The 27,823-nt window shown below is 46.6% G+C and overlaps 1 protein-coding gene across 1 annotated transcript in view; it reads left to right on the top strand.

Moving 5' to 3' along the window:
• The window catches only part of RTN4IP1 (reticulon 4 interacting protein 1), a 316,827-nt gene that overhangs the window by 207,971 nt on the left and 81,033 nt on the right, over window positions 1-27,823 (top strand). The window contains exons 8-9 of the mRNA XM_086950968.1: window positions 13,970-14,153; window positions 15,853-15,945. Of these exons, the coding sequence (XP_086807094.1) occupies window positions 13,970-14,153; window positions 15,853-15,945 (277 nt within the window). The remainder of the gene's footprint in view (window positions 1-13,969; window positions 14,154-15,852; window positions 15,946-27,823) is intronic.

The following is a 27,823-nucleotide window of genomic DNA, read 5'->3' on the forward strand; positions in this document are numbered from 1 at the left end:
GGTAGCTCCTCCCGCCACCACACAGCCACCAGCTGCCTCAGGACTGCTCCCAGCCGCCCGCCTGTTTTGCCACCGTTTCCTGCTCCTTCCCGCCGCTGCATCCCTGCGGCCCGCTCCCCTGCTCTCCATTGGACATTCCGCTCCCGCCTCCCAGCTGCTCCTCCCTCTCCCCCTCTTAAGGAGGCCGTGCAGTGGCTTAGGAGCGACATCTGACCCTGCTTGCAGGCAGGTCGCTCCCCCTGCCACCACACTGCCGCCAGCTGCCTCTGGCCTGCTCCCTGCCGACCGCCTATTTTGCCGCCCTTTCCCGCTCCTTCCCGCCGCTGCGTCCCTGCGGCCCCGCCCCCCTGCTCCCCATTGGACACCCTGCTTCCACCTCCCAGCTGCTCCTTCCTCCCTCTTCCCCTCTTAAGGAGGCCGCGCAGTGGCGTAGGAGTGACCTCTGGCCCTGCTTGCAGGCAGGTCGCTCCCCCCGCCACCACACAGCCGCCAGCTGCCTCGGGCCTGCTCCCTGCCACCCGCCTGTTTTGCTGCCGTTTCCCGCTCCTTCCCGCCGCTGCGTCCCTATGGCCCCGCCCCCCTGCTCCCCATTGGACACCCCGCTCCCGCCTCCCAGCTACTCCTCCCTCCCTATCCCCCTCTTATGGAGGCCGCGCAGCGGACGCGCTCAGTGGGCATGCGCGTGCCAAAGGCAAGCCCGTCAACGCCCGTCCGCGCCCAGCACCAGAACCCCTGCACCCCGCGAACGCCACAACACCAGACTCTGCTACGAAGCCAGCACCCTCCACGAACTCAACCCTGGCCGGAACCACACCTGCTTCCAAGCCGCCCCAAAACGGACTCACGAACCTTTCTCCTGCCACACCTACAGCTACACCTGCAACAGAACCATCAAACCTCCAAGGACTGGACCCAACAACCTCTGCTGCATACTTCTCAACACCCGCTCCGCACGCAAATACGCCGTCGAGCTCTGGGGTCTGCTTGACACCTCCGCCCCAGACGTGGCCTTCCTGACCGAGACCTGATGGAACGACTCCTCGGCGCTCGACATCGCCATAGCCATCCCGGACGGCTACAAGATCACCCGTAGAGATTGCGCCAACGGAACCAGAGGAGGAATAGCCATTGTCCACAGGGGTGGCGCCTCAAGGTCGCCACCCATGCAGACGACACCCTCAACACCGCCGAACACCTGCACTTCCGGATCCACACCGACCCCAACACCACCATCAGAGGAACACTCATCTACAGACCCCCCGGACCCCGAGCTCAATTCAGCCACTCCATCGCCGAACTCGCCAGCACCACGCACTCGCCTTCACAGACTACATCCTCCTCGGGGACCTGAACTTCCACCTCGAGAACAACAATGACGCCAACTCCGCCACCCTGATCGCCAACCTCGGCCTCGGACAACTCGCCACCGCACCCACCCACGCCGCTGGCCACACGCTGGACCCCAACTTCTCCACAGGCACCCACGTCGCCTTCGACCACACCACCGAACTCCATTGGACAGACCACCGCTGCATCCATTTCACCTTCAATAAACCAACCACGCACCACCGCACCACGAGACACGCAAGGTCATGAACTCCATCCACTCAGGCTCTCCGTCAGACCCGTGCCCACACCACGTATTCAACAAAGCAGACGCTGCCATCGCACCCCAACTACGGAAGGTCATCAACATCTCCTTCGAAACAGCAACATTCCCCGAGAGTTGGAAACACGCCGAAATCAACGCCCTCCTCAAGAAGCCCAAGGCGGACCCCAAGGACCTCAAGAACTTCCGGCCCATCTCCCTGCTCCCATTCCCGGCGAAGGTCATCAAGAAAATCGTCAACATGCAACTGGCTCGCCACCTGGAAGACAACAACATCCTGGACCCGTCCCAGTCCGGGTTCAGACGAAACCACAGCACCGAGACAGCCCTCATCGCCGCCACAGACGACATCAGGTGCCAACTGGACAACGGCAAAACATCAGCCCTCATCCTCCTGGACCTGTCAGCCGCCTTCGGCATAGTCTGCCATCGCACTCTAAAGACACGCCTCCTAGAAGCCGGAATCCAAGAGAAGGCCCTTGACTGTCCAAGTCCTTCCTCTCTGGCAGAACCCTGAGCGTCCGCCTCCCGCCCTTCCGATCCGAGGCCATCGACATCATCTGCGGCGTCCCCCCAGGGCTCATCCCTCAGCCCGACGCTGTTCAACGTCTACATGGCCCCCCTCGCACAAGTGGCCCGCCAACAAGACCTCAACATCATCTCCTACGCCGACGACACCCAGCTCATCCTCTCCCTCACCAAGGACCCGCACCTCCAAAACCAACCTCCACGAGGGAATGAAGGCCATCGCCGACTGGATGAGGAACAGCCGTCTGAAGCTGAACTCGGACAAGACGGAGGTACTCATCCTCGGACCCACCCCCTCAGCCTGGGACGACTCCTGGTGGCCGACCACACTGGGAACAGCACCAACACCCACCAACCATGCACGCAACCTAGGATTCATCTTCGACTCCTCCCTCTCCATTTCTAAACAGGTCAACGCCGTCTCCTCCTCCTGCTACAACACCCTCCGCATGCTCCGCAGGATCTACAAGTGGATCCCGCCCGAAAAATTAAGAACGGTGACACAGGCCCTCGTCAGCAGCAGACTGGACTACGGCAACGCACTCTACGCAGAAATCCCAGTCAAACACCTAAGACGTCTACAATGCATCCAAAACGCCTCCCCCCGACTGATCGTCAACGTCCCCCGCCGCAGCCACATCACCCGTCACCTGAGAGACCTACACTGGCTCCCCGTCGACAAGAGGATCACCTTCAAGCTCCTCACCCACGCACACAAAGCACTCCACAACGCCAGACCAGCATACCTGAACAGCAGACTCAGCTTCTACACCTCCACCCACCAGCTCCGCTCCGCCAGCCTTGCCCTCGCCACTGTCCCCCCACATCCAACGAACAACCTCCGGCAGCAGATCCTTCTCCTACCTCGCCGCCAAGATCTGGAACACCCTCCCTACCCAACTACAGCAGACCCAAGACATATTCGCCTTCAGAAAACTTCTCAAGACCTGGCTCTTCGAGCAGTAGCGGCACCCCCTCCCCTCAGCGCCTTGAGATCCTCACGGGCGAGTAGCTCGATTGATTGATTGATTGATTGATTGCTATGACGACGCAAGTCATAAACCTTTTTTCCATACCTTAGCTGTGCAGCATCGCTAAAACATTGACAAAGCCAATAGTTCTCGTAGGAGAGAGCAACTGGCATTGCCAATGCTTGTTAACAGTGCACTCTCACATTCTGATGATAGACCATGTACAAATTAAATTGCAAATAATAACGGCCCGTTTACTGCTGTGACCTTTACAACAAGCTAAACGCCCGACGTATTGCAATTAATTAAAAAATTACGTGATTGTCTCTCATACAGGAAAGAGAGATGGGCAGAGACCTATTTAACAAGCCTTAGCATAATGGGTAGAGAGTGGCAAATTGAGTTTGTTAGAGAGGAAGCCAGGTACTGTAGCTGCGAGAAACGACAAAAAAGGAGAGAGGATGTGGTGTTGCGGCCAGAGCTGGCGCCTGTCAAACTGGGGTACTAGGTTTGAGTACTAGGTTTGAGTCCCGGGTTCGGCTCAACATCCTGTGATTCTTGGCAAATCACTTAATCTCCCCGTGCCCCCCAAAAATGTCCCTGTGTAATGGTACTGGCATTCATTTAAAGCAAAGCACTCCAGTACCTCCGGGTCCAGCCGTGCTGTATAAAACTGTAAAAATAAGCACTGAACACAGACATTAAGAAGCAGATGCAACAACCATTGACAAAGGCAAGGGGGAAATTTCCCTCAAAGGTAGAGTGCAAGTGCACTTTGGAAGACGAAAATAGTACATGAAGCACAGTATGAGCAGTGAAGGACAGCAGAAGGATTCTAATAAGACTAAATTAATCAGTAGTTTGTCATTGCTCACACTTGAAAGAAGAGGAAGTGGCATGCAAGCACTAGCCAATTAAGAAACCTCAAAGAAGAGTGACACTGAAGCCGATGAATGCCAAGCAATGGGCGGGTTCTCCAAGCCCCTTACAGAACACAATACTTGTGAGAGTGAGAGAGCATGTGCCTGTGCAGTCCTCTCACAGGCGATAGCTAATAATACAGAGGAAGGAGTTGAAGTAAGGAGGAGAAGGGAAGACAGTTCAGAGGGGGTGAGCTGAGAGGTTCATGAGATGAGGAAGACTTCAGGGGAATCCTACAATGGGCAAGAACAGTCAGAATTAAGGAAGGTGTGAGGATAGGATGAAATGATAGTCCTACATGAACCAAGACATGGGATGGGATAACTTTTTTTTGTTGTGATAATCAATTTTATTGATTTTCAATGAATACATATTCATCAATGAAAACAACCAGCTTTTCACACGATAAGCAGTATACAATAGCGACAAATAACACAGGGGGGAAGAAGCCCCCCACATAGAGGAGTCCGACGAGGAACACCCGGCGACAATGTCCATAACCATATCCACAGTAAAAATTCAAGTAATTAAGTCTTCTACCACCCAACTCATTTACCCCACACTCTTCTGAACTTTTTAGGCCAACCACGGGCAGCATACATGGGACGTTTCTGCGCACCAATCTACCCCTCTGCGCCACCGCGTCATGGAAGGGGTCCCCGGGTCCAACCAAAGGGCTGCAATATCGTGTTTAGCCACCATCAGTGCCGTTATGAGACAGAGCTTCTCAGCCCTGGTAACTTTTATACTTACCCCGAGATTGCCATGTTTCACTTCTAACCATGGTAGAGACTGAGCTGCACAGAATGATTCACAATTGAGATTCTCTGTCTGAGGCTCACAGCATTGAGCTCTTTAACTGGAGACCCTTCCCCTGGAGGTGTTAGACCACTTCAAGCCAGGACCATCGGCGAATTAGTGAAGTCCCGTACCCACACCTTCGCCGGAGAACGGGGAAGTCGAGGAAAGCAGCTTCACTTCTGAAACCAGAGCTCAAGTCTTGCTTATACTGAGAAAGGGAAGAAATTGAAAATAGATGTCCCTATTGGTTTTATGGTTTTTGTTTACTACTGAAAAATCTTGTATGAGATCGGTTGTTTCTCATCAGTATAAGTGTTCAAGAAATCCTGCGCCTGTCTACACCAGGGTGCAGGATCCTTTGCCACCCATCCTTGGGGTGAATCCTATAGAAGCAACAACGAGAGTGATCACAGAAGGGGCGTGGCTTGAAGCTTGGCAGAAGAGCTGGGTGTTTTTTGGCCTGCAAACATTTAGAAAGGACTGGACCTAGGAAACGTTTTGTTAGAGCATGTTTGACAGTAAGTTCCCTAGACTGCTTGTGACCTACCTCTCATGTAGTATTTTTTTTGTAAATGTCGGTGGTGAGAGACAAAGACCTAAGTTTCACTTGTTTTTTGCAAACATTGCTTGCGGAAGATGTTCTGCATATTTACGGGGATTATCATGTGAAGATCTTCCTTAGTGATCTATAGCATCTTGTATGGGCAGCTTTGCTTCGCAGAGGTGTGTATAAACTGATGGGTGGAGATGGCTGGAGAGATGCTACTGCAATCTGCAATCTGTCCCTCCAGTAGCCAGTAGGAAAGAACACCTGCCCCTTGTCAAGTAGAAATAGGATGCCCATTGACTCCACATGACTTAAGTTATCTTTCTTTCTTATGTTTTTGTATAGTTTCCCTGTGCTTAATCTCGTTGTGGGATTATTGCAGTTAGGCACTGACACTGTTTGTCGCCTGCCTTCTATTTGTGGTGCTTACGCAACTGTATGATGATTCTGTTTTTTATTCAGGGCAAAATATCAGTGACCATATGGCTCAACTGGGAGGTGAAGCATACCCGTCATGTCAGGAGGGCAAAGCAGAGCGCATATTAGGGGTGGACCGGTTTGAATGGAGTACCCCTCCCCCCACTATTACCCTCCGAATTATTAGACAGAGAACGCTTGTCCATCCTTGCCCAGGGCCGAGCAGGCGGAGACCAAAACCTCACATCACCACATGACCTACCAAGAGAGTCCATTATTGTATGCTGTCACTCATTTGCAGGGCGACCTCAGGATGTTATACCTAGGAAGGGACATTGATGTGGAAATCAAGGAAGGGATGAGGAGACAGTTAAGGAAAGGATGAGATGAGATGGTAATCAAGAAAGTAGTGAGAAGAGAGAAAAGGACACAAGGAAGAGGTGAAGTGACAATTATGAAAGGAGACCATCAAGAAAGGTCTGACTGAGGAGACAGCGAAGAAAGAGATGAGAACACAGACGAAGAAGAGATGAAGAGACAGGAAAGGAATAATGAAGACGCAATCAAGGAGTGGACAAGATGACAGTGAAGGGATAGAGGAGGAGGTAAGGTAGGGATGAGGTAAGATTTAGAAAGGTGAGGTTACAATCAAGAAAGGAGTGAGGAAACAAAAAGGATGAGGTAATTATTAAAGAAGAGAGGAAGTGACAGTCGGGAAGGGAGTGAGGAGACAGTCAAGTAATGCAGGGGGAGACTGTCACTAAGGGATGAGGCAGAGGTTTTCAAACTATTTTGCTGTGAGCCGCCTTAAGCAAAATGTTTTCAAGTGTGGCCCCCCCTCCAAAACTTTATGGCAGTACTTGAGGGCGTGTAAGAGTCAGTGTTACATGCAGTGAACAGGCTTGTAATTCAGGTATACTTTTTCAATCAATCAAACTTTGTTTTGGCTGTAAGTCATAAAAGCATAGAAGATAAAAACATACAGAAAAACATTTTTAACTGTATGATATAAAAGTGCAATGTTATAGACACTGGGATGGCCCACGACTCCTTACTGTTGGGGGGCTCTAGCAACAGGGTGACTTTGTGCAATACATCAAGAAATAACTGATATCTTCTCTGTCAGAAGTATTTCCTCAGTAACGTGGCCAGCTAATCGTAAATCTGCACAGCAAGCTATGCATAGATTGTACACACTAATATAGATTGACCAGTAATGGTTAAAATGTACTGTATTCTGCAGATAAGTATGGCACATCCTATTCTCCTTCTGTTATTATAATCACCACTCTCGTGTGCCTAGCTTTCCACACACACACAACAGACAACAAAAGAAAGCAAAAACTATCAATCTGCTTGTATTGTGTCTCAAAATCCTGAATGCTACTTTGTGTTCTCTGACTCCCAAATTTAGACAGAGCGGGAATATCCAGCACCTCCTATAACTCACATAGGTTTGACAGAAAAAGATAACATGCTCTATAGTTTCTTTTTGGTCCCCACATGGTGGGCACAGCGTCTCAATAACCTGTGACATGCGCTTCCACTTGGCAGTAAATGTAAAGAAAGGCATGGCTCGGCTGTGGGTATAGGTGATTATCTCTGTGTTGCCAATATGTGCTCTTGAGGATTGATTTTGAAGTGGCCCCTGTCTGTTCCGGGGCACTCCATAGGCCACCAAGACTAATCTCTGACAATATACCTTTCACATGCTTTAGCTATGGGATTCTACATGAGCCCACAAAAATAACATTTGCTCTAACCCTTGTTGATAGGCTGGTAACTTTGGGGTAGCCCAGATCCACCTCCAGTAAAGTATGGTACGCAAAGCAAATCTGTCGGAGAGGTCGCAAACCCCAAAACCCAGCCTTAGTGGAAGGAGAGGAGTGTTTACAGGTACACCCACCAACTGACTCATAAAACGTATTTTCACTACTAAGGTTGCACCCAGGTACCCCCAAAGCTCAGCGCCGTAGGCAGCTGTACCCTGCATACTTTTTCTGTAGCTCGTAATTCACGCTAAATGAGAGACTTATAAAAGAGAAAATAGATCAAGCAAAAACACTACTCCCAATAATTGGGGTGTTGTGAGCCCCTCACACTCCTGGTACCCAATGCAACTGCACCTGTTGCACTAATGATAGCCACAGCCCTATGTAGCAGATTGTGTTCTCTGCCACTTTTACCCCTTCTTCGCCATGTCTGGCCAGCACTCCAATCTTGAAATAGTTTCTCTGTCTCTTTCAAAATAAAATGAGATTCCACGTGTTGCCCACCAGGTGCCCTCAGCCCAAATTCTAACAAGGAAAATGAGCCTCCAAAACCTCTTTTATAAATTAAGGTAGGCATAGTTGTTATGTAGTGGGCCTCTCACAACTCCTGGCCCTGATCCCATTGCAGCTGCTTCAGTAATGAGAGTAACTGCTTGGTATATTATGGCTGCGCTCAGCGACGGGAGCACTACTTACCGCACATCACTTACTCGAGCTGTTGAATATCAGAATGGGTCTATCAGGGACTGTACTCAAGTGGTTTACCTCCTTTCTGCATAACCGGTCCCAGAAATTCAAGATCAACAACTCGATGTCCTCACCCGTTCCTCTAACTCTAGGCGTCCCACAAGGATCCTCCCTATCCCCAACATTGTTCAACCTAGTCATGGAGCCACTCACCACTTTGCTGCAAGCATCTAATGTACAATTTCACATGTACACTGACGACACCCAACTCTACCTCAAAATACAATCCCCTGAAGACATCAAACTACTCAACTCAATGCTTAAAAAGGCCCAGACATGGCTGGCCGAGAATCACCTCAAACTTAACGCTTTAAAAACAGAATTCCTTCTTATTTCACCTCCCGCTAAAATCTCTATTACTCAGACTTGGCTTAAACACCTAACTGCACTCAACGTCCAACCCACCATTGTGGATTCAGCGAAATCTTTAGGCGTAACCCTTTGCTAATTTCCAACACAATACTTTGAGGAAGCTTAAACCCTTCCTCCCAGCCAAGGACTTCCAAACCGCAGTACAAGCCCTAGTCAATCCTCGGATAGACTATGGAAGCGTCGCCCTCTGTGGACTCCACCTTTCAGCAACCGCACCACCAAGAGCCTCCATGAACGCTGCAGTGAGACTTAATACTGGATCAAAAAAACGCTCGCACATTTCCCCTGACTTAAAATCCCTGAACTGGCTGCCTTACTAAGCTAGAATCCATCTGAAAATCGCCTGCATGACACACATGGCTGTACACCACAACTCGCCCAGCTACCTCACTCAGAAGCTAACAATTTCAGGTGGCTCAAGAGCCACTAGAAGCACAAAAAATCTTCTTCTGAAATTTCAAAGATTCCGGAAGGAAAAAACTTATAAACGCTCCTTCTCAGGAATGGCACCCAGGATCTGGAATGCCCTCCCTCCAGAAACCAGGCTTATCTCCTCCACTGCATTCTTCAAAATAGAAGTAAAAGCGATCCTCATGGCAAAATTCACCTGAACATTTGCCTTGGATCTCTTGAGACTCTTCAGTTATCCTTTTACTACATGTCTTGTCTGATCTACTATGTTCCTTGTTTCCCTATCTTATTTTGCTCTCCATTGATAACCTACAGCTACTCCATGCACAATAACTTTGTTAATCACTCGCTCATTTTTCTTATTCCATGTATGTGTAAAGCGCTCTGATATCTGCAAGGATCTTGTTCGTGCTATATAAAACTTTCAAAATAAAAAATAAAATAAATCAGTTGGCTAATGCTCAGGACCCCCACTACATTCCTTCCAGTAAATCTATAACACCCAGGGCCTAATTAACAAAGGTAATCTTACACTTTTCTGTAAGTTTACACTTGTTGTGGTAACTTTACCACTTTTTCGTATTCACAAACTGCAAGTGTAATTTTACTACTGGTAAAATTACTAGTAGTAAAATTACACTCATAGTTTGTAAATACCACAACAGCAGTAAAGTTACTACAGCAATTGTAAACTTCCATAAAAGTGTAAGTTTATCTTTGTGAATCAGGCCTATTAGGGTTTGTAGAAAGTGTACTACAATTTTTGGGGAAGTCGAAAGACCTTGACTTGAAACAGGAGTAAATGACTGTATATGAGTGGCCCCTTCATTTGTAAAAGAAGTGAATAGAGACTCCGTAAATAATAATCCTCATTGATTATTAAGTTCACTACAAATTGTCGCTTTATTTGTCCCATTGTGTTTACTATGTTGTTGTTTGTGACATTTAATGCAAATGTTAATGCTTGACAATGACTTGACATTGGTGAATGACATTGGTTTAATGAGTTTTTATGCCTTATCAGTAATCTTCTTTAGGTTATCTGCCATATGCCATGTGTGGGTACGAGTATTATATGGGATAATCATTTCTAATTATGAGATGAATGAATATTGCCTGACGTCAGAATAAACTCCGGGTGGCAGTGTTAATTAGAATTAATGCTTGATTTATGGCCGATCAAGGTACTGTGTTTGTTTTAGACATGTTGTCCCAGCCTCAAAGTATTTAAAGGGCAGGGTGACAAGATTGCGCAAGCCTTTGATGTTGTGAAGTTTTAAAATTATATAATCAACTTAGTGAAAACGTAGAACAATCCAGGCACAATGCTCATGAAAAGAGCGTTCTCTGGTGGCCTCCGGCGGCCGTGACCCATATTTCATCAAACCTGAAAAGTATGGAGGCACAATAGTCTCTTTCAAGGCTTACAATTGTGATGTTTCTTTCTTATGCGAAGAAAAAGAGAAAGGGCGGGGTCTGATTCAGCGGAATAATTAATGAGTGTGCACTGAAAGCAAGCAATCACATGCGAAACAATAAATGCGCAGGACTTTTAAGGAAACTTAACCCCTTGCATGCTGCCGCGATTCTGCGCCTGTGCGGCACATTCCGATCGCGGGTGCGGTCATGACGGCCGGGAGCCGTCATCAGCACACGAGCACTGTGTGCCATGACGGCTCCCGGCCGTCATCAGCATGCAAGGGGTTAAACAACAGAAATGCCAACTTATAATACAATATATGCTACGTTGTCACTCATCGTGACATTATTTTTGGAACATGATAATGATTTACGAAGCACATTGCATTTAACATTGGACTTCAAGGCAATCTCTAATGGAGTGCGGTATCAAGATATAACAAGCGCACAAAAGACCGTGAAAGTGATCACGATCGCTGGGACGCGCTCTGTGGTTGGGAAGGGGTGGAGCGAGGCTACCTGCATTGGAGAGGCAGACCGAGGTGCGCATGCTTGTGCGTGTAATCGCAAGCTGGTGGCCAAGCCTTTGGTAGCACTTTTAAAAACTGTTTACAAAATGTCTCGCAGAGCATCGCATGCCCTGACTCAGCGAGACCTAAAAAGGAGAACTGAGCCAACCGCTCACGCTGCTGGAGGTTCACAGCACTACCAGCTCCCTGGCTACAGGCAAAGGGCAGGGCCCAGATGGATACCCGGCAGAGCACTATAAGGTGTACCAGCAGCTCCTGGTGCTGCGCCTCCTCGCAGTTTATAAAAATGTGCAGAGGGTGGGCGTGCTCCCGGGCACGCTTCATGAGTCCCTGCTGCTGTCCATGCCCAAACCGAACAGGGATGCGGAGCTGATTGGGTCTTACCGACCATTGGCGTTACTTAACACTGACTATAAAGTGTTGGCCAAAATACTAGCGAACAGGTTGGCCCCTTTGGAACCGCAGCTGGTCCATGCGGACCAAAATGGCTTTGTGCCTGTCCGCAGCACATCGTTAAACTTGCAGCGCTTCTCTTGGGTGGCGACATACGCTGGGGATAATTGGGCGCGTCACAGTTGCCTTGTGCTGGACTTAGAGAAGGCGTTTGATACCTCAGAGTGGGAGTTCCTGTTTGCTGTACTGCACCGGTATGGACTGGGGGACGACTTTCTGGTCCTCGTTAAATTACTTTACACACTGCCCATGGCCAGGGTATCAGCGCGGATCCCCATAGAGCGCGGTACAAGACAGGGCTGTCCACTCTCCCTGCTGTTATTTACCCTCGCTATTGAGCCGCTCGCTGAGGCGTTCCGTACCACGCAAGACGACTGGGGAATACCACTGGGAGACGGCCTGCATGCGGTCCCTCCATATACCCAGACGGCCTATTAATCTACCTCAGGGACGTGATGCACCCGTGTGGAGCAATCGAAGCCACTCTTCTTGGATTCGCGTCGGGGTTAAAAGTGAATTGGGATAAGTTGTGTCTGTATCCATTTGTAGGGTCAACTCCTGACCCCCACCTAGTCGTCAATGGCAGGGCAGTGCACTGGCAAACTGAGACATTTTGGTATTTGGGGATCCTCATTTACAGAGACCCACGGGACTTCCTAGAGGGAAATTTAATTTGCGCTGTCACGGTGGTGAGAGCTCAGATGACCTTCTGGGCCACCTTGCCTCCAGCGGTCATGGGCAGGATCGCATTGTTAAAGATGGTGGTCCTGCCGCGTCTCCTTTATTATTTTACGAACTTACCGTTACAGCTTAGACCTCCCTTTAAAAAAAAAATTGAAATCTCACATGAGACAATTTATATGGCATGGATCACGAAGCAGAGTGTCCTTGGCTAAGATGTACCTGCTGACCATGCAGGCCGGACTCTCTCTGCCCAACATGGAGCAATATTACCTAGCTGCCCAGCTCCAGTGGGTGACGTGCTGGCTTAGCGTGCGCCACCTTAAGGACACAGTGGAACAGATGCCCGGGTTCCCCCACCCCCAAATCGTCGCATTGTGTCTTCCGGGTTGTGCGGGATGGGTGCCTACGCAATTGCTGGTCAAGGTGGCATATCATTGTTACCAGCGTAGCCTGCGCATTATGCGCCATGTAGTGCCCTATGCACCATCACTCCCTATATTAGGTACACCCAGGAGGCTATGGGCTGTAATGAGTGCGGAACTGGTGCATTGTGAGGAGGCGGTATACAAACATTAGGTGATTTGTATACTGATTGTCAGCTCCTCCCATTCACAGATCTGATCGAGAGCTAGGGCTTACCGTGGGGTCAGTTTCTGTTGCATGCCGCAGTGACACATGCGCTAGCGTGCTGTGGGGCGACGTGACACAGGAACATCCCACCCACCTAACTATTCAGTACCTGCACGAGCTGGGCACCGGCCGCCACTTGACCTAGTGGTTTGAGGAGTCCCTTAGACTCCACACGGCACAGCGCCTGCTGTCCCTTCGAGCCCACTGGGACACAGACCTGGGGCTGCCCGTCACAGACAGGGAGTGGGGAAGGTTACTCGAGAGTCCCACGCAAATCCCCCGTAATGTCAGAGTTTGCCTTATTCAATATTACTTTGTCCAAAGAGCCTACCTGACGCCGGACGGTATAAATAGGTATTTTGGTCGAGCCGATACTGCGTGTGCAAGATGTGAGGAAATGGATGCAGCTTTGCTGCACGTGCTTTGGTCATGCCCTGCTGTTTTAGCATATTGGAGTAGCGTCACCAGCTGTCTAATCAAGTGCAGGGAACACACCCTGGACTGGTCATGGAAGGTGTGTATTTTGGGGCAATACACACGATCCAAAGGGCATAAAGTGACTTCTAGCTTCATAGATTTGGGCCTCATAGTTGCCAAACGCCTGCTCACGCGTCGTTGGAAATCTCTTGTCCCTCCAGTGGCAGTAGCTTGGTATCAATCCTTGCGGTGTTGGGCGCAAGCGGAGAGTGTAGCGCTTCATCGTGAAGATGCCACAGGGTTGCGCAAACAGCCAGTAGCAGAGGTGTGGGATGCAATATTGAATGACTTCCGCACAAACTGGCATGAGCATTTGGAGATGCAGGTGGATGAGCCAGCGGCAGACACTGTCTAAATAGTAGCTACTAACATCTGAAGCACAGGTAGGCAGGTGATGTGCGGCTGCTTATTCTGAGAGTGATTGCACATGAATGTGTCATGCGGTTTTCCTGCAAACCCGCCCCCCCCCCACCAGTCCCCGATAAGGAAAAGTGGTAACAACTGAGTGACCTTCCTTACAGAATGGACCTGAGTTGGTTTGCATTTTGGTAGATCCTCGGCAGCCTGCTTGAAATCCCTACTCTCCCATGCAGCAGAGTCATTTGATTTACACTATACACATTTTGAAAGATTGTTTGTGCAAGACCAGCAGACAGCAGTCTATCTCTTTCCGTTTACAGGTTTGACCTTATTCTCGATAATGTTGGCGGATCTACTGAAAATTGGATTCTGAATTACCTGAAGCCATGGTCTGGGGCTAAATACGTCACTTTGGTCACGCCGTTTCTGTTCAACACGGACCAGCTTGGAATAGCAGATGGGATGCTGCGGACGGGGATCACAATCGGAAGCAAAGTCATGAAGGTAACTATCCAATTGAAATCCGAGTGATCACTCATGCTCCAGAAGAATGCATATGAAAGGCAGCACTATGCCAGTCCTAAACATCAAGTGATCGCTTAAGGTGTCCTTCAGAAGTTTCCACCCCTTTCTGTTTGAATGCCTTTCTCCCTTGTCTGCGTCATCCTAAGGGCGCACCAACCCGACTCTACAATTCCAGCCTCTGGATTTCTTGAGGGTTAGTTCTACATAGTCCTTCCTGATATTTTTCATAGCACAGCCCAGAAGACTTAAGTAGGGGAGTGCGCGCACGTCAAAAATCAAGCATGATGGTCATACTAGTAAACCATCATAAACAACATTTACCAAGAAATCATGATGTGGTTGGCGATGTCTTCTTCGAGAAACAAGCATTGGTAAAGCAGATAGATCTGGCCTGGCAAGATGGTTACATTGAAAAAAACATGTTTTTTTTTTGTCTTGCCAGAAGGTTTGCATTTGCTTTCTTGATACATCAGTAGTGAACAGCAAGGACAGGCTAATCACGTTACTGATATACAAAAACAGACTCAATTTGGATTAAAATTGCAACCAAATATAGGAATAGCTCCAACCCTGACTGGATGGTTGAAACGTTCATAGATCACTGTGAATTAAGGTATTGATTGATTTATGTATGGGCAAATGTATTTTGATCCAGTTTGACGAGTAAAGCACAAGTTGGATAAAATAGATTTAAAAAAAACAGATATGGGGCAGTGAATGAAATTGGTAAAGGTGGGAACGTAGTATAGTTAAAGGAAACTCATGCAAGCAGTTCCTTCAAAGTGGCATTCGTAGAGTAATTGCACACGTACATTCATCACCTCTTTCAGTTTCAGCATCTTCCCTAAATGGGAGATGCTGTCCTGGAACACCTTCTTCCTCCGTTGCCATGTTCTTTGGGTTTCCCCCTGGATGGTTTATTCTACATCAGGGTTTACATTTTAAGTTCTGCTTTTCCTTTCTAACCATGTACTTTTTGTAAACGTATTTTAAATAACTGCGATATTGTGCCTTGAATTGGTGTTTTGAAAATGCATTGTTAATTGAACACCAGAAATTCTGTAGGGAGGAAAAGGTGTAGCTTCTTCTGAAAAACCCTATGTGCCTCACGATCCAAGCGAGACCTTTGACCCTTGAATGGGGATGGAGCCAAATCAACTGAAGGGTTTGCGTGCTTCAGCCTAGGACACTCTTGCTGCTTGCATCAGTAAACGATGTCTCGGCTGTTGCCATGGCTGTTCCCATAGCAGCGCGTCCAAGTGGCACCACTTGCTGACAACCGCTGCTGTCACAGATATATCGAGGCCAGGAAGATGCTTTTGATTTGAAATGGAGTGTTGCTGTTTCAGTAAAGAAGAAAACAGCCTGAAGAGCACTAGGTGGCTTTTGAGAAAAATAAAAAGATTATGAAATGGCTGGTCCTTGTAGCCGTCTCTAAAGCAGAAATAAAAGCGAGCTCTCAGATGCTAGAAATTAGGGCTCGTATGGACACTTGTATCGTCTTTGTTTGCCCCGGTTGTTTGTCACTGCTCTTTATGGGAAATAGTGTTTGTCGTTCTAGGCAGAAAGTCTTCGCAGATGGCAGCTGTTGAGCTTGTTTTATTGTTCCAAGTAGCCGACCGTTTAATTTATGCCAGACCCCCTTTCTGTCCCTCTTATTCACTGCCTTTTCTTGCAGCACCTGTGTAAAGGGGTTCACTACCGCTGGGGGTTCTTTTCACCAAGTGGGCCAACGCTGGATACCATTTCAGAACTTGTTGATGCAGGAAAGGTACGTGGAGCTCTCTAAGTCTAAAGTAAATATCTCTCACCCCTTCGGTTGGCAAGCACTCAACCTCCCAATCGGAAAACCCATTATAAAAAATCTTTTGTAGTTTCTCGTCCTAATTTCAGTGTGGTCGGATGAAGTGTTCCACAGTGACAGCGAAACAAAGCACGATGTTATGTGACCTTGAAAATGAAATATGTTTTCGTTATTTTTTAAAATAAATAAATAAATGGAGTCTGCAAATTAGTGTACATTGGCGATAGATAAATTGCCTTCTCATAGTCTACACAGACCTTGGTTCTCGAAGGTGGATGCATGTACAGCTAAAAGAAAGGCAACGTCTCTTAAAATAAAAAAAATGTATTGCCTCTTAACCAGATTTGATGCTAAGCAGGCTCGCACTGCATGTGGGTTTCCTTCATTTTCTCTTTTCTTGTATGGACAGGTACCCTTGCAGCCACAAAATAAGTTGATCTGTCCTTTAGCTCATTTTAACCTTTGTTGCTTTAGTTCATTCATTCATTCGGCCTTTTTAATTTATTATAACAATTCTGCCATATTGGTCATGGGTAACATCAAGGTGGTCCGTATCCAGGAATTCAGTGCGACTTACTGTGATGTTTTACTTGTGCTTCTGGGGTGAATTCACAACTAACCTGTGAAGTATTTCCACGTGTCTCCTTGTGATTTTAAAGATTAATGTATTATTAAGTTACAGAGATAAGTATTTAGGTTCAGAGGGCTCAAGGGAAAAGATCCAACTGACACATTGGAGTTCCAAGCCTTCCCTCATACATTCCAAGTGTAGCAAAGCATATAATAAAAGCTCAGGTGAATATGAGAATTCCACATATGTCCTATAAAGCAAGGGAAAAAGAAATAATACAGAAACACACAGGAAAAGAATAAATAGCATAAACGCCACATGACCGTAATGATTTCCCCACCCTCGTTCTTCAAAGGGAAGGATGAGGTGTCAAGAGTATATCCAAGAAACAAGAATGCTTACTTTAGCAGAAGTGGCAAGCAATAGGTATATCATGGTGTATTGCTTCCCACCTCTCTTCTTTATACTTTTGATTTCATATTCACCTCTGGGACTAGAGGAAGAGACTCCAGTTCTCAGGTTCATGACTAATTTTTTGCTTACGTACTTTGTTCATGCAAACCTTAGTAGCAGACTTAACAACAGGACCATTGCCTGTTCCCCCTATTTTGTTTATAAATGCATGCACAGTTGTCTTCGTGTCAAATCGACGACGCGCGCTAGAATTTTGTTGCTAGAATTTTGTCGCTGTAGCTGCTGCAGGTTGTGCTTCCTTTTACTCTCGCCCTGATATTTTTAAAATAAATTGTTTTTACTGTGTAAATACCTTTTGTGTGCCTGAGCCGCTGCTCACTCGTAACACCAGCTACTCTGCCCCTACCCCGGTCCACCACGGGCTCACCCCGATTGATATGAAGGGTAGGGTGGCCAATCGCCACTTACAACGCTGGGAGGGTGGAGTCAGGGGTCAGCGCGTCAGCCACTTAAGGCAAGGCTGATACCTGTTCCCTGTGGACGTGCGCTAGAATTTTGTCGCACTAGCTGCTGCAGGTTGTGCTTCTTTTACTCTCCCCCTGATATTTTTAAAATAAATTGTTTTTACTGTGTAAATACCTTTTGTGTGCCTGAGCCGCTGCTCACTCGTAACACCAGCTACTCTGCCCCTACCCCGGTCCACCACGGGCTCACCCCGATTGATATGAAGGGTAGGGTGGCCAATCGCCACTTACAACGCTGGGAGGGTGGAGTCAGGGGTCAGCGCGTCAGCCACTTAAGGCAAGGCTGATACCTGTTCCCTGTGGACGTGCGCTAGAATTTTGTCGCACTAGCTGCTGCAGGTTGTGCTTCTTTTACTCTCCCCCTGATATTTTTAAAATAAATTGTTTTTACTGTGTAAATACCTTTTGTGTGCCTGAGCCGCTGCTCACTCGTAACGCCAGCTTCTACGCCCCTACCCCGGTCCACCACGGGCTCGCTCCGATTGATGTGGAGGGTAGGGTGGCCAATCGCCACTTACAACGCTGGGAGGGTGGAGTCAGGGGTCAGCGCGTCAGCCACTTAAGGCAAGGCTGATACCTGCTCGCTGTGGACACGCGCTAGAATTTTGTCGTGCTAGCTGCTGCAGGTTGTGCTTCCTTTTACTCTGGCCCTGATATTTTTAAAATAAATTGTTTTTACTGTGTAAATACCTTTTGTGTGTCTGAGCCCCTGCTCACTCGTAACGCCAGCTACTCCGCCCCTACCCCGGTCCACCACGGGCTCACCCCGATTGATGTGAAGGGTAGGGCGGCTAATCGTCACTTACAACGCTGGGAGGGTGGAGTCAGGGGTCAGCGCGTCAGCCACTTAAGGCAAGGCTGATACATGTTCGCTGTGGACGCGTGTTAGAATTGTGTTGCGCTAGCTGCTGCAGGTTGTGCTTCCTTTTACACTCGCCCTGATATTTTTAAAATAAATTGTTTTTACTGTGTAAATATATTTGTGTGCCTGAGCCGCTGCTCACTCGTAACGCCAGCTACTCCGCCCCTACCCCGGTCCATCACGGGCTCGCCTCGATTGATGTGGAGGGTGGGGCGGCCAATCGCCACTTACAATGCTGGGAGGGTGGAGTCAAAGGGTCAGCGCGTCAGCCACTTAAGGAGATGCACTTCAGGACGCGTGCAGAGGACGCGCGCAGCGGGCGAGCCAAAGGCAAGCCCGTCTGCGCCCGTCCGCGCCTGTGCCGCGACCATCGCCAGCCATGCTGCCGGTGGCCCTCCAAATCGGCGAACCTGCTGGTCGAGGTCTCAACTATTAGCTTTGAGGCCTGAGACCGGCTGTAGCAACATCAAATGCAACCCCTCTTGGCTGCTTAGCAAGCACTTTGTGTGCAATGACTGCTCCTTCTCTCGCCCCTTTTCCCGATAGCCCTCGAGTATGTAACAAAGAGGAGCCACATTAAGTGCCACTGAGAGAGATAAAAGCCTGTCTCCTTAACTGCCGGTCCCTCCCACATCACGCAGGCGATATCTGGCTATCCCTAACTTCGAATTCTTGGGACATGATGTTCCTCACCGAGACGTGAATTAAAGATACTACTAACCCAGATATTACCCTAGCGATTCCTCCGGACTACCAATTTGTCGGGATCAGTCTGCCAGGCACTAAAGTAGGAGGAGGGATCGCCATAATATTACGGTCACAAGGGAAGATAACTTCTAGGAAATTATCTAACACGGGTCCTATTGAAGCAATGTATTTCAGTATTTCAGATTCAACGCATCTGATTCTTGCGGGTGCACTGATCTACAACCCGCCAGGCACCCAGCCTACTTATCTCTTGGAGCTATTAGTGACCCTGGCAGACTTATCCTTGAAGCACCCCCATTTCACCATCTTGGGTGATTTTAATCTACATGTTGATGACATGTCTTGTGCAAAAGCAAGGTCCCTGGTGGAAACTCTAGCTGGCATAAACCTAGACCAGAGAGTACATAGCCCTACTCACAACACGGGTCATACCCTGGACCTTGTATTTTCGGATTTGCCGGTCCTTACTACCTTGTTGCCACTTCCCTTGACCTGGTCAGACCACTTCTTAATCCCTTTTAACCTGACCACCCCCCAACTTTTCACAGTAGGACTGAGAACTTGGGTAGAAAATGGTACAAAGTTACTTGTGACACGCTCGAACCCACAATGGCCAACCTGAATTGGCAACTTTCGGACGACTTGAACGCTGATGTCAAGAAGTTTAATATGTACCTCTCCACAGCTATAGACACCATTGCCTCCCTACAATCCCTTTCATCTGCCCGAACTAAACCCTCAGCCTCTTGGTTCTCTCCACCCATGCGTGAAGAAAGAAGCAAATGTAAGAGGCTTGAACGTCTATGGCGAATCACCTATGACCCTTCTGCTAAAGTCATATACAGAAATGCCTTAAAAAAATTCCACAAACTCAAACAGGCCACCATGAAAGAATATTTCTCCAATAAAATTAACGTCGCTGACAATTCAGCCAAAACACTATATCAAATTGTGAAGGACTTCACTAAACCGGCGGCTCTTACTCGTCTTACTAAACCCAGTCAAGAGCTCTGTGACGGCCTCTCTGACTTTTTCCATAATAAAATTATTGATATTTTCTCCTCCTTTAATCCCTCTGAGAGGTCCGGTGAGGAGATCTTATCCTAGCACCCTACCCCCTCTAGTGAAAAGATGCTCTGTACCTTCAAGGCAATCTCTCTGGACACGGCCCTCCTGAAAATGCAACGGTGCAAATCAGGTTCACCTCTTGACCCGGTTCCCGCCCAAGTGTTCACTTCCTTGACTCCAGTCTTCATCCAACCACTAATTGCAATCTGGAATTCCTCCCTTCTCTCCGGCCACTTCGCTTCAGCATGGAAACAGGCCACATTGATCCCTATTCTAAAAAAGCCACAGGCTGATCCGTCAGTATACAGTAATTATCGGCCGATATCGCTTCTTCCCAAACCAGCAAAGATACTGGAAAAAGTCGTGCAAGAACAACTGGCAGACTATTTGGAGACCAGAAATCTCCTCCATGATTCGCAATCCGGATATAGTACGGAGACAGCACTACTGGAGGTTACAGAGACGATTAGGGAGAGCGTGGATAGAGGTGAGGTAGCCATGTTGGTGCTCCTCGATCTGTCTGCGGCTTTCAATACTGTCTCTCACTCCATACTGCTGGATAGACTCCATAATATGGGGATACGAGACACTCCTTTGGCCTGGATAAAATCATTCCTAACTGGTAGAACACAACAGGTCTGCCCAAAGATAAAAAAAAAACCTTAGTTGTGGAGTCCCTCAGGGGTCGGCTCTTAGCCCCCTCTTGTTTAATGTTTATCTGTCACCTTTGGCAAAGGTAATAGAGGTATATGGAATCAGAGTGGTCTCTTATGCTGATAATACACAGCTATTTTATTTTTTTTAGAGACCACTCTGACAACGGACTCGAGAATTTCAAAGCCTGCCTTTCCAACATTGTATCATGGATGACTTTTAACACCTTGAAGCTGAACACCGACAAAACCGAGGTGCTATTCTTCAACCAAAAATCTCCGTTGCCGCCGTCTATGTGGTGGCCGTCCGAGCTGAACCCTTCCCCATCTCCTGTGAAAGGTGCTCGAAATCTGGGCTTCCCAATTGACAACGAGCTATCATATAAAACCCAAATTCACAAAGTGACCTCTGCCTGCTTTGGCAAATTGTGTATGATAAAAAAAATCTCCCCATACTTGCCCATGGACTCTGAAGACTATCGTGCATGCCCTCATTACCTCCCATCTAGACTACTCTAATAGCCTATATGTGGGAGCTCCAGCATATCTCCTACAACTGTTGCAGATTGTTCAGAGTGCAACGTTCCCTACCGCTATTCTATCTCCCCCCACTTAAAAAACCTGCACTGGCTCCCGATATCCTCCCGCATCCAGTTTAAAGCGCTGGTTCTTACTTTCAGGGCTTTGAATGGGAAGGGTCCAGGATATCTCAGACGTAGGCTGAAGCTAGTCCATTCATCTCGAGCTCTCAGATCCAACCACCTCCGACTCCTGCTCCCCCCGCTTCCATCGATCCAGAAAAGGAGGCAGAGCTTTTGCGGTGGTCACGACAAAACTATGGAATTCCCTCCCGTTAAGTCTTCGACTGAGCGAATCAGATTCCCAGTTCAGATGTAAACTGTAGACATGGCTGTTCTCCAGCTACTAACTTCTAGGTTCTAGGCCGCTGCTGTCCTCAGCGCCAGGACACCCACGCTGGGGGTAGCCGTGCGCCTAATAAATTTAATAAATAAATAAAATCAATATGGCAGAAGGATGCTGATTTACAACATTGCAGTCTTGCAAGCCCAAGCTCACATCAAGAAACCTCACATGGCCGATACATTTCTGTTGGTAGACACCTATTGAAGATATGTTTTGTGCTGATTTAACAAGCCTTTGGACAATTACTATGAACCTTCAGGCTTTAGTATGCCAGAATCATGCAGGGAAAATTTGCAAAAAAAGGATGCATTGCCTGCAAGTCAAGGTTCACACTAAAAAGGTGTTGAAGTAATTTATTACCCACTCGGTCATTTGATCCTTATTCTAACAGTAAGTCACAGGTATTTGTTGATCATGCTGGCATGCCATAGAGCAGTCTATTGTGCACTATCCAGTGCCTTCCGAATAAGGATACCACTCAAGTGATGATTATTAAGTGGTGTTTGTGATACTAATTGTAACATCAAACCTATGTTTTGCACCATAAACCTAGGGTTTTACTTGCGTTTTCCCATTGGACCATTCTGGGAATATCACTTTCTCTTATTGCGGGCTATTTCTATTATCAGATTATCAAATTGAGAGTCCAGGGAAACTGACCATTTGCATCGACTCTGAAAAAAGGATCTCTCAGCCCAAAATGAGGTTCTGACTTCGGTTGTAGACTGTTTACCTTCAGATCTCGAGTTCCAAAAAACTAACCTTAAAGGTGCTGCAGGATACCTCAGTGAGTTGAATGCACTCCTGCTAAAAAGTGTAGAAATGTGCAGGTCACAATTGTGAATCTTTGTAAGGGCGACTCAGCCTTCTGGGATTGTTTAATTGAGTGTCGTTAAATTGAGTGATAGTTGAACGTGTTGTTGTTATTATTATCACTCTTACTGGCATTTGTGTTGTGAATTGTATAGTTATTAGAAGACAGGGTGGCCTAGAAAAACCCTGTTAGAAAAATGATTTTTTGCAACACCAGACAAAAGGAGAGATCTCTAATCTTTACACCCTGGTGAGCATCTTATAGCCCAATGGGAAACATAACTGTGTGTTCCACTGGGAAAAAGGTTTAAAGATTAAATTGACTGGCAAAATATGATCCAATGTTTGGTTCAATCCCCCTAAATTATCTATATATACTAAACATAAATAAAACGCTTATAAAATAATTACTGGATGGTACTTTGCTGCTTTTAGAATGAAAGCTTTCTTTGCTTGCTAGGACCTTTGCTGGAAAGAATGTGGAATATTGGCTTCTTTATTACATTATGGTAGTCATATGTAGACATACAGTCCTGTTGGCAAGAACCTTTGTTCCACATCAAATCAATAACAGATTTTGACCTACCTATCGTACGGGTTCTGCTTCGGGTGATTCAGGGAAAATGGCAATTACCCACTCACAACTCCTACAGGGAAACGGCTGACACATTTACTTATTGGAACTAGGTTTACCATATATCTCACCTTCAAAGGGCCGACCATCCCACCAATACCTTTGTAGTGGATCCAAATGTGGAATATATTCCTTGGAGAAATTATTGGCTATGGGAAACAACAGATTGCTTAAATTTGAACACCTTTGTTTGTCATTTAAAATGTGTCAAAAGACACTGTTTGGGTGTGTGCATTGCTTTCCATACCTGTGTGTTCCATTTTGTGTATCTAGCCTGGGAAGAGTGTGGACATCCTTAGAAAGCCTCAATGAAGGAAATCTAAATGATGTGTAATTCTGTTTGGCATATGGAAGGCCTGAAGAATACATGAGGGTAGCCTGTATGGTGTGTGAAGGATTTGAAATTAAAAGGCTTCCTAAATCCAAGGTCGGAGAAGCAGAATAGTTTGGCATTAGATGGTTCCTCCATGTGGAACCATGAATTGTCACCTCAACAGGGATAAGCTGGACCTACAATAGTCTCTGCCTTAAAAATAAGTTGGCCTCAGATGGAGTCCTGCATAAGATAGGGAAGAAAAGGAGGGTCCTACATCAGGGTTGACCTAATTTTGAAATTCCCTGTTTTGTCTAGTGCCTCAGAAAAGAGAGTCAAACTGAGACATTCAAGACGCCTTTTGTGGAGTGAATACCTATCTTCATTCAACTATTTGTGTTTAAAAATTCCACTGTGAGTGAATAGGTTACAGTTTCCATATGAAGAGCTTTTTATGTTTCGCTAATAAGTTTGACGTTGTTTGACCAATCTTCATAAAACTTTCCCCCAAAAAGTTCATCCACCTCAGCTCCTGCGTAGAAAGTTTTGGCGTGATCCGGCAAGTGGGTTCATAAACATTGATTTCCCATGTTAATATCCATATGAACATTTTAAAGCAACTACAGGAAAAACAGCTACATGAAATTACACCAAATTTGTGAAAAAGCTAGAACTACACTCAGAACGCGTGTGTTTGTTATTTGGTGTAAATCCATTCAGCTGTTTTTGAGAAATTTGCCATTTAAAGAGGTGTTCAGGATGGTCATGAAGGGCTTAAGAAGTTAGGTATATCTGGACGGTTAGTCAAGCAGGAGTCCTGTGGTACTTTAATAACTTTAAAAAAAATAGGACCTGCTGATTGGCTGAGAGAGATTTTTATACCGTCAGCAGAACTGGAACCAGCCCCTTGGTTTCAGTAGGTCAGATTCGCTGGCCACAACTCGCACAAATAATTTTGAGGCTGTCACTGCAAAACAGAAATTTACTGAAAAAATAGCCACTCAATAGCCTTCATCCCCCTGCTAGTAGTGCACCAGGAGGCACGTTTGCAAAGAGATGGGGGAAAGGGGCGAGGCCTCCTACCAGGTTTTAGAAATCCTGCTGTGTGAGACTTACTGGAGGTTATAGGAGGGGTAGTTGGCCCCCAAGGATGTCCTTGGGGGCCAACTATCCCTCCTGTTATCCCCAATAAGTTCCACACAGCGGGATTGCTGAGGGGTCGGCAGAGGCCATGCCCCCTTTCTCCTCCACTCTGCAAACGCAGCTTGTCGTGCACTGCTGGTTGGGAATGAAGTCCACTTTACTCCAGAGGGACTTTGGGGGCCAAGAAACCCTACTGGCACCTCTTGTAAGTCCTACACAGCGGGATTCCTGAGAGCTGGCCAGAGGCTCAGCCTCCTTTCTCAACCACTCTGTAAACGTGACTACTAGTTAAAAAAAACATAGAAATACACTGAAAAGAAACAAAGTTTACAGGGACTTTATAGTTTGGAATTAGCATTTTAAAAAACTTTAGAAATTCACTGAAAAAAACAAAGGTTACAGGGATGTTATAGTTAGCAAATAGAATTTAAAAACACTTAGAAATTCACAGAAAAAACTAAGGTTACAGGGACGTTATAATTAGGGTCAGATTGCACTCATACAAAACCAGTGAAATTCAGCAGTTATAGTTACCTGAGATGACTTACGCTCCCCGCAATGCACTGCTTATGGCCTCACATATTACATCACTTATGACCTAGTCAATGGCATCGCTGATGACATCACTGAGGACAACATCCAGTGAGTCTAAGTATTTTGTAAATGTTTAGGATTGTTACACATATATATCAAGGTACTACAAAAGTTAAAGTAGTATACTAGATGTACTACTAATGAGTGACACTACTTTTAATATATATTATGTGAGTGGCTGTGTGACTGTATGTATCGTTGTGCGTATGGGTGTGTGAGTGTTTCTATGGGTGTATTAGTGATTGTGTGTGTAGCTGTGTGGGGGTATTGAGATGCTGTGTTAGTGGCTGTATTAGGAGTGAGTGGGTGTGTCAGTGGCTTTATAGGTGGGTGAGTGGTGGTGTAAGTGGCTCTATAAGTGGGTAAGTCGGTTTTGTAGTGACTGTGCGTGAGTGAGTGGGTGTCTGAATGGCTGTATGAGTGAGTGATTGGGTGTACAAGTGACTGTATGGGTGAGTGAGTGGCTGTATGAGTAGGTGTTTCGTTAAGGGACTTCATGTGTGAGTGACTTTATTGGATAGCGAGTGTCTGTGTGAATGGCTGTATGGGTGAGTACAGGGATGTGTGAGTGCTTGTATGGATGTGTGAATGTAAGTGGTGTGAGTGAGCATATGAGGGCTTGTATGGGTGAGTGAATAGCTGTGTTGAGAGGCTGATTGGGTGAGTTAGTGGGTGTGTGACTTTGCGGTTAAATAAGTGGGTGTGTGAGTAGCTGTATGGGTGAGTGGTTATGTGACTGGTTGTATGGGTGAGTAACTGGTAGTATGGGTGAGTAGATGGTTGTGTGAGTAGCTGTACAAGTGAGTGGGTGTGTGAGTGGCTCTATGGAGAAGTGAGTGGGTGTTGTGAGTACTGGTATAGGTTTGCGAATGGTTATGTCAGTGGGTGTACAGGTGTGTGAGTGGGCGTTTGAGAGGTTGTATGGGGTGTGAGTAGGTGTGTGAGTGGTTCTGTGATGATGTCATCAGTGATGTTATTTGTGTTGTCATCAGTGATTCAATTTCCATGTCACAAGTGATGTAATATGTGAGGTCATACGCAGTGCATTGCGGGGGTGTAAGTTATAGTTAGTAGCTCAGGTAACAATAACTGCAGAATTTCACTGGTTTTCTACTAGTGAAATCTGACCCTAACTATAGCGTCCTTGTAACCCTTCGTTTTTCAGTTAATATATATGTCATGTGATCAAGTCCCCCTAGTAGGGATGAAACGCGTCATGGCTGCCTGCTTTTGTTTGTAAGCTGAACCAAGAATAAACTGAAGGCATTTTACAGCTTTGTGGTCCGTGCTCTGTTTCCGTATCCTGCGAGGGAGAAGTGGTATTAAGGAGTTTGTTGGTGATATATATATATATATATATATATATATATATATAACTGGAAAAAACAAAAGTTAAATTAAAGTTATAGAAAATGTCAGTGACAACTTAACATTGTAAACAAAAACACTGAAATTCACCAGTTATAATTATGTCACGTAACTATAACTTATGCCTGAAAGTAACTATAACTCACGCCCCCACCATGCACAGTCTGTCATTAATTATGTAATTTCAGATGTTGCAATGATGTTATCAGTGATGTCATAGATTATGTCATGAGTGATGTAATATCGGCAGTAATTCGCAGTGCATGGTGAGGGTGCGAGTTATAATTACTTTAGGGCACGAGTTATTCTGGGATCCTAAGAATACCAAGGGTTTACTGAAAAGTAGCATAAGATTGGAACAGACTTCATAAGGGCTTAAGTTCAGATTTGGCCCTCTGATAAGACAGAGGGACTGCCTCTTCTGATGGATTATCTGTTCTGTATCTGCATATTGTTTGAATATTAGATATTCCACAAAGACTCTCTTGGTTTGGAGATGTGGCATGTCCTGGGTCTGGGTGGAATTGTAATAAGTGAAGAGTATTGAGGCTCCACAAGAAATAGTCATCTAATAAGTGGTAAGTTTTCCAGAGCAGGTGGCCTCAGCCTGCCTGATCTGTGTGTTAAAGAATTGCTTATTCCAGTTGGGGGACGTTATGTAGTTTAATATATACTGGGTGTTGTACTTGGCCCTTTTTGCAGGGTCAAACCCCAACCTTTTGCCTTCAAGCGGATTCTTTTGCTGAACTCCTTTTTGTTGGGCTTAGGACTCTGTGCACTTTACCACTGCTAACCAGTGCTGAAGTGCTTGTGCTCTCTCCTCTAAACAAGGTAAGATTAGCTTGCACCCAATTGGCATATTTAATTACTTATAAATCCCTTGTAAAGTGGTACTACATGTACCCAGGACATATACATTAAATGCTACTAGTGTGCCTGCAACACTGATTGTGCTACCCACTCAAGTAGCCCTTTGAACATGCAACCTGTTTGTGCAGTTTTAAACTGTTACTTCGACCTGGGAAAATAAACTTTTGCTAGGCCCATACCTTCCTTTTTAATATGTCACCCACTGGGTAGGCCCTGCTCAGCCCAGAGGGAATGTTGCAATATATTTGAAAAGTTGGACATGTACTTTTATGGTTTACATGTTCTCAAATTCGTTTTTCACTACTGCAAGGCCTACCCCTCTCATAAGATAGCATTGGAGTTACCTTGTTGCGTCTAATAAGGGATTATTTCCAAATGGGAGCAGG

The sequence above is a fragment of the Lissotriton vulgaris genome, unplaced genomic scaffold (assembly GCF_964263255.1).
Source record: "Lissotriton vulgaris unplaced genomic scaffold, aLisVul1.2 SCAFFOLD_683, whole genome shotgun sequence".
In the NCBI taxonomy this organism is placed as follows: Eukaryota; Metazoa; Chordata; class Amphibia; order Caudata; family Salamandridae; genus Lissotriton; species Lissotriton vulgaris.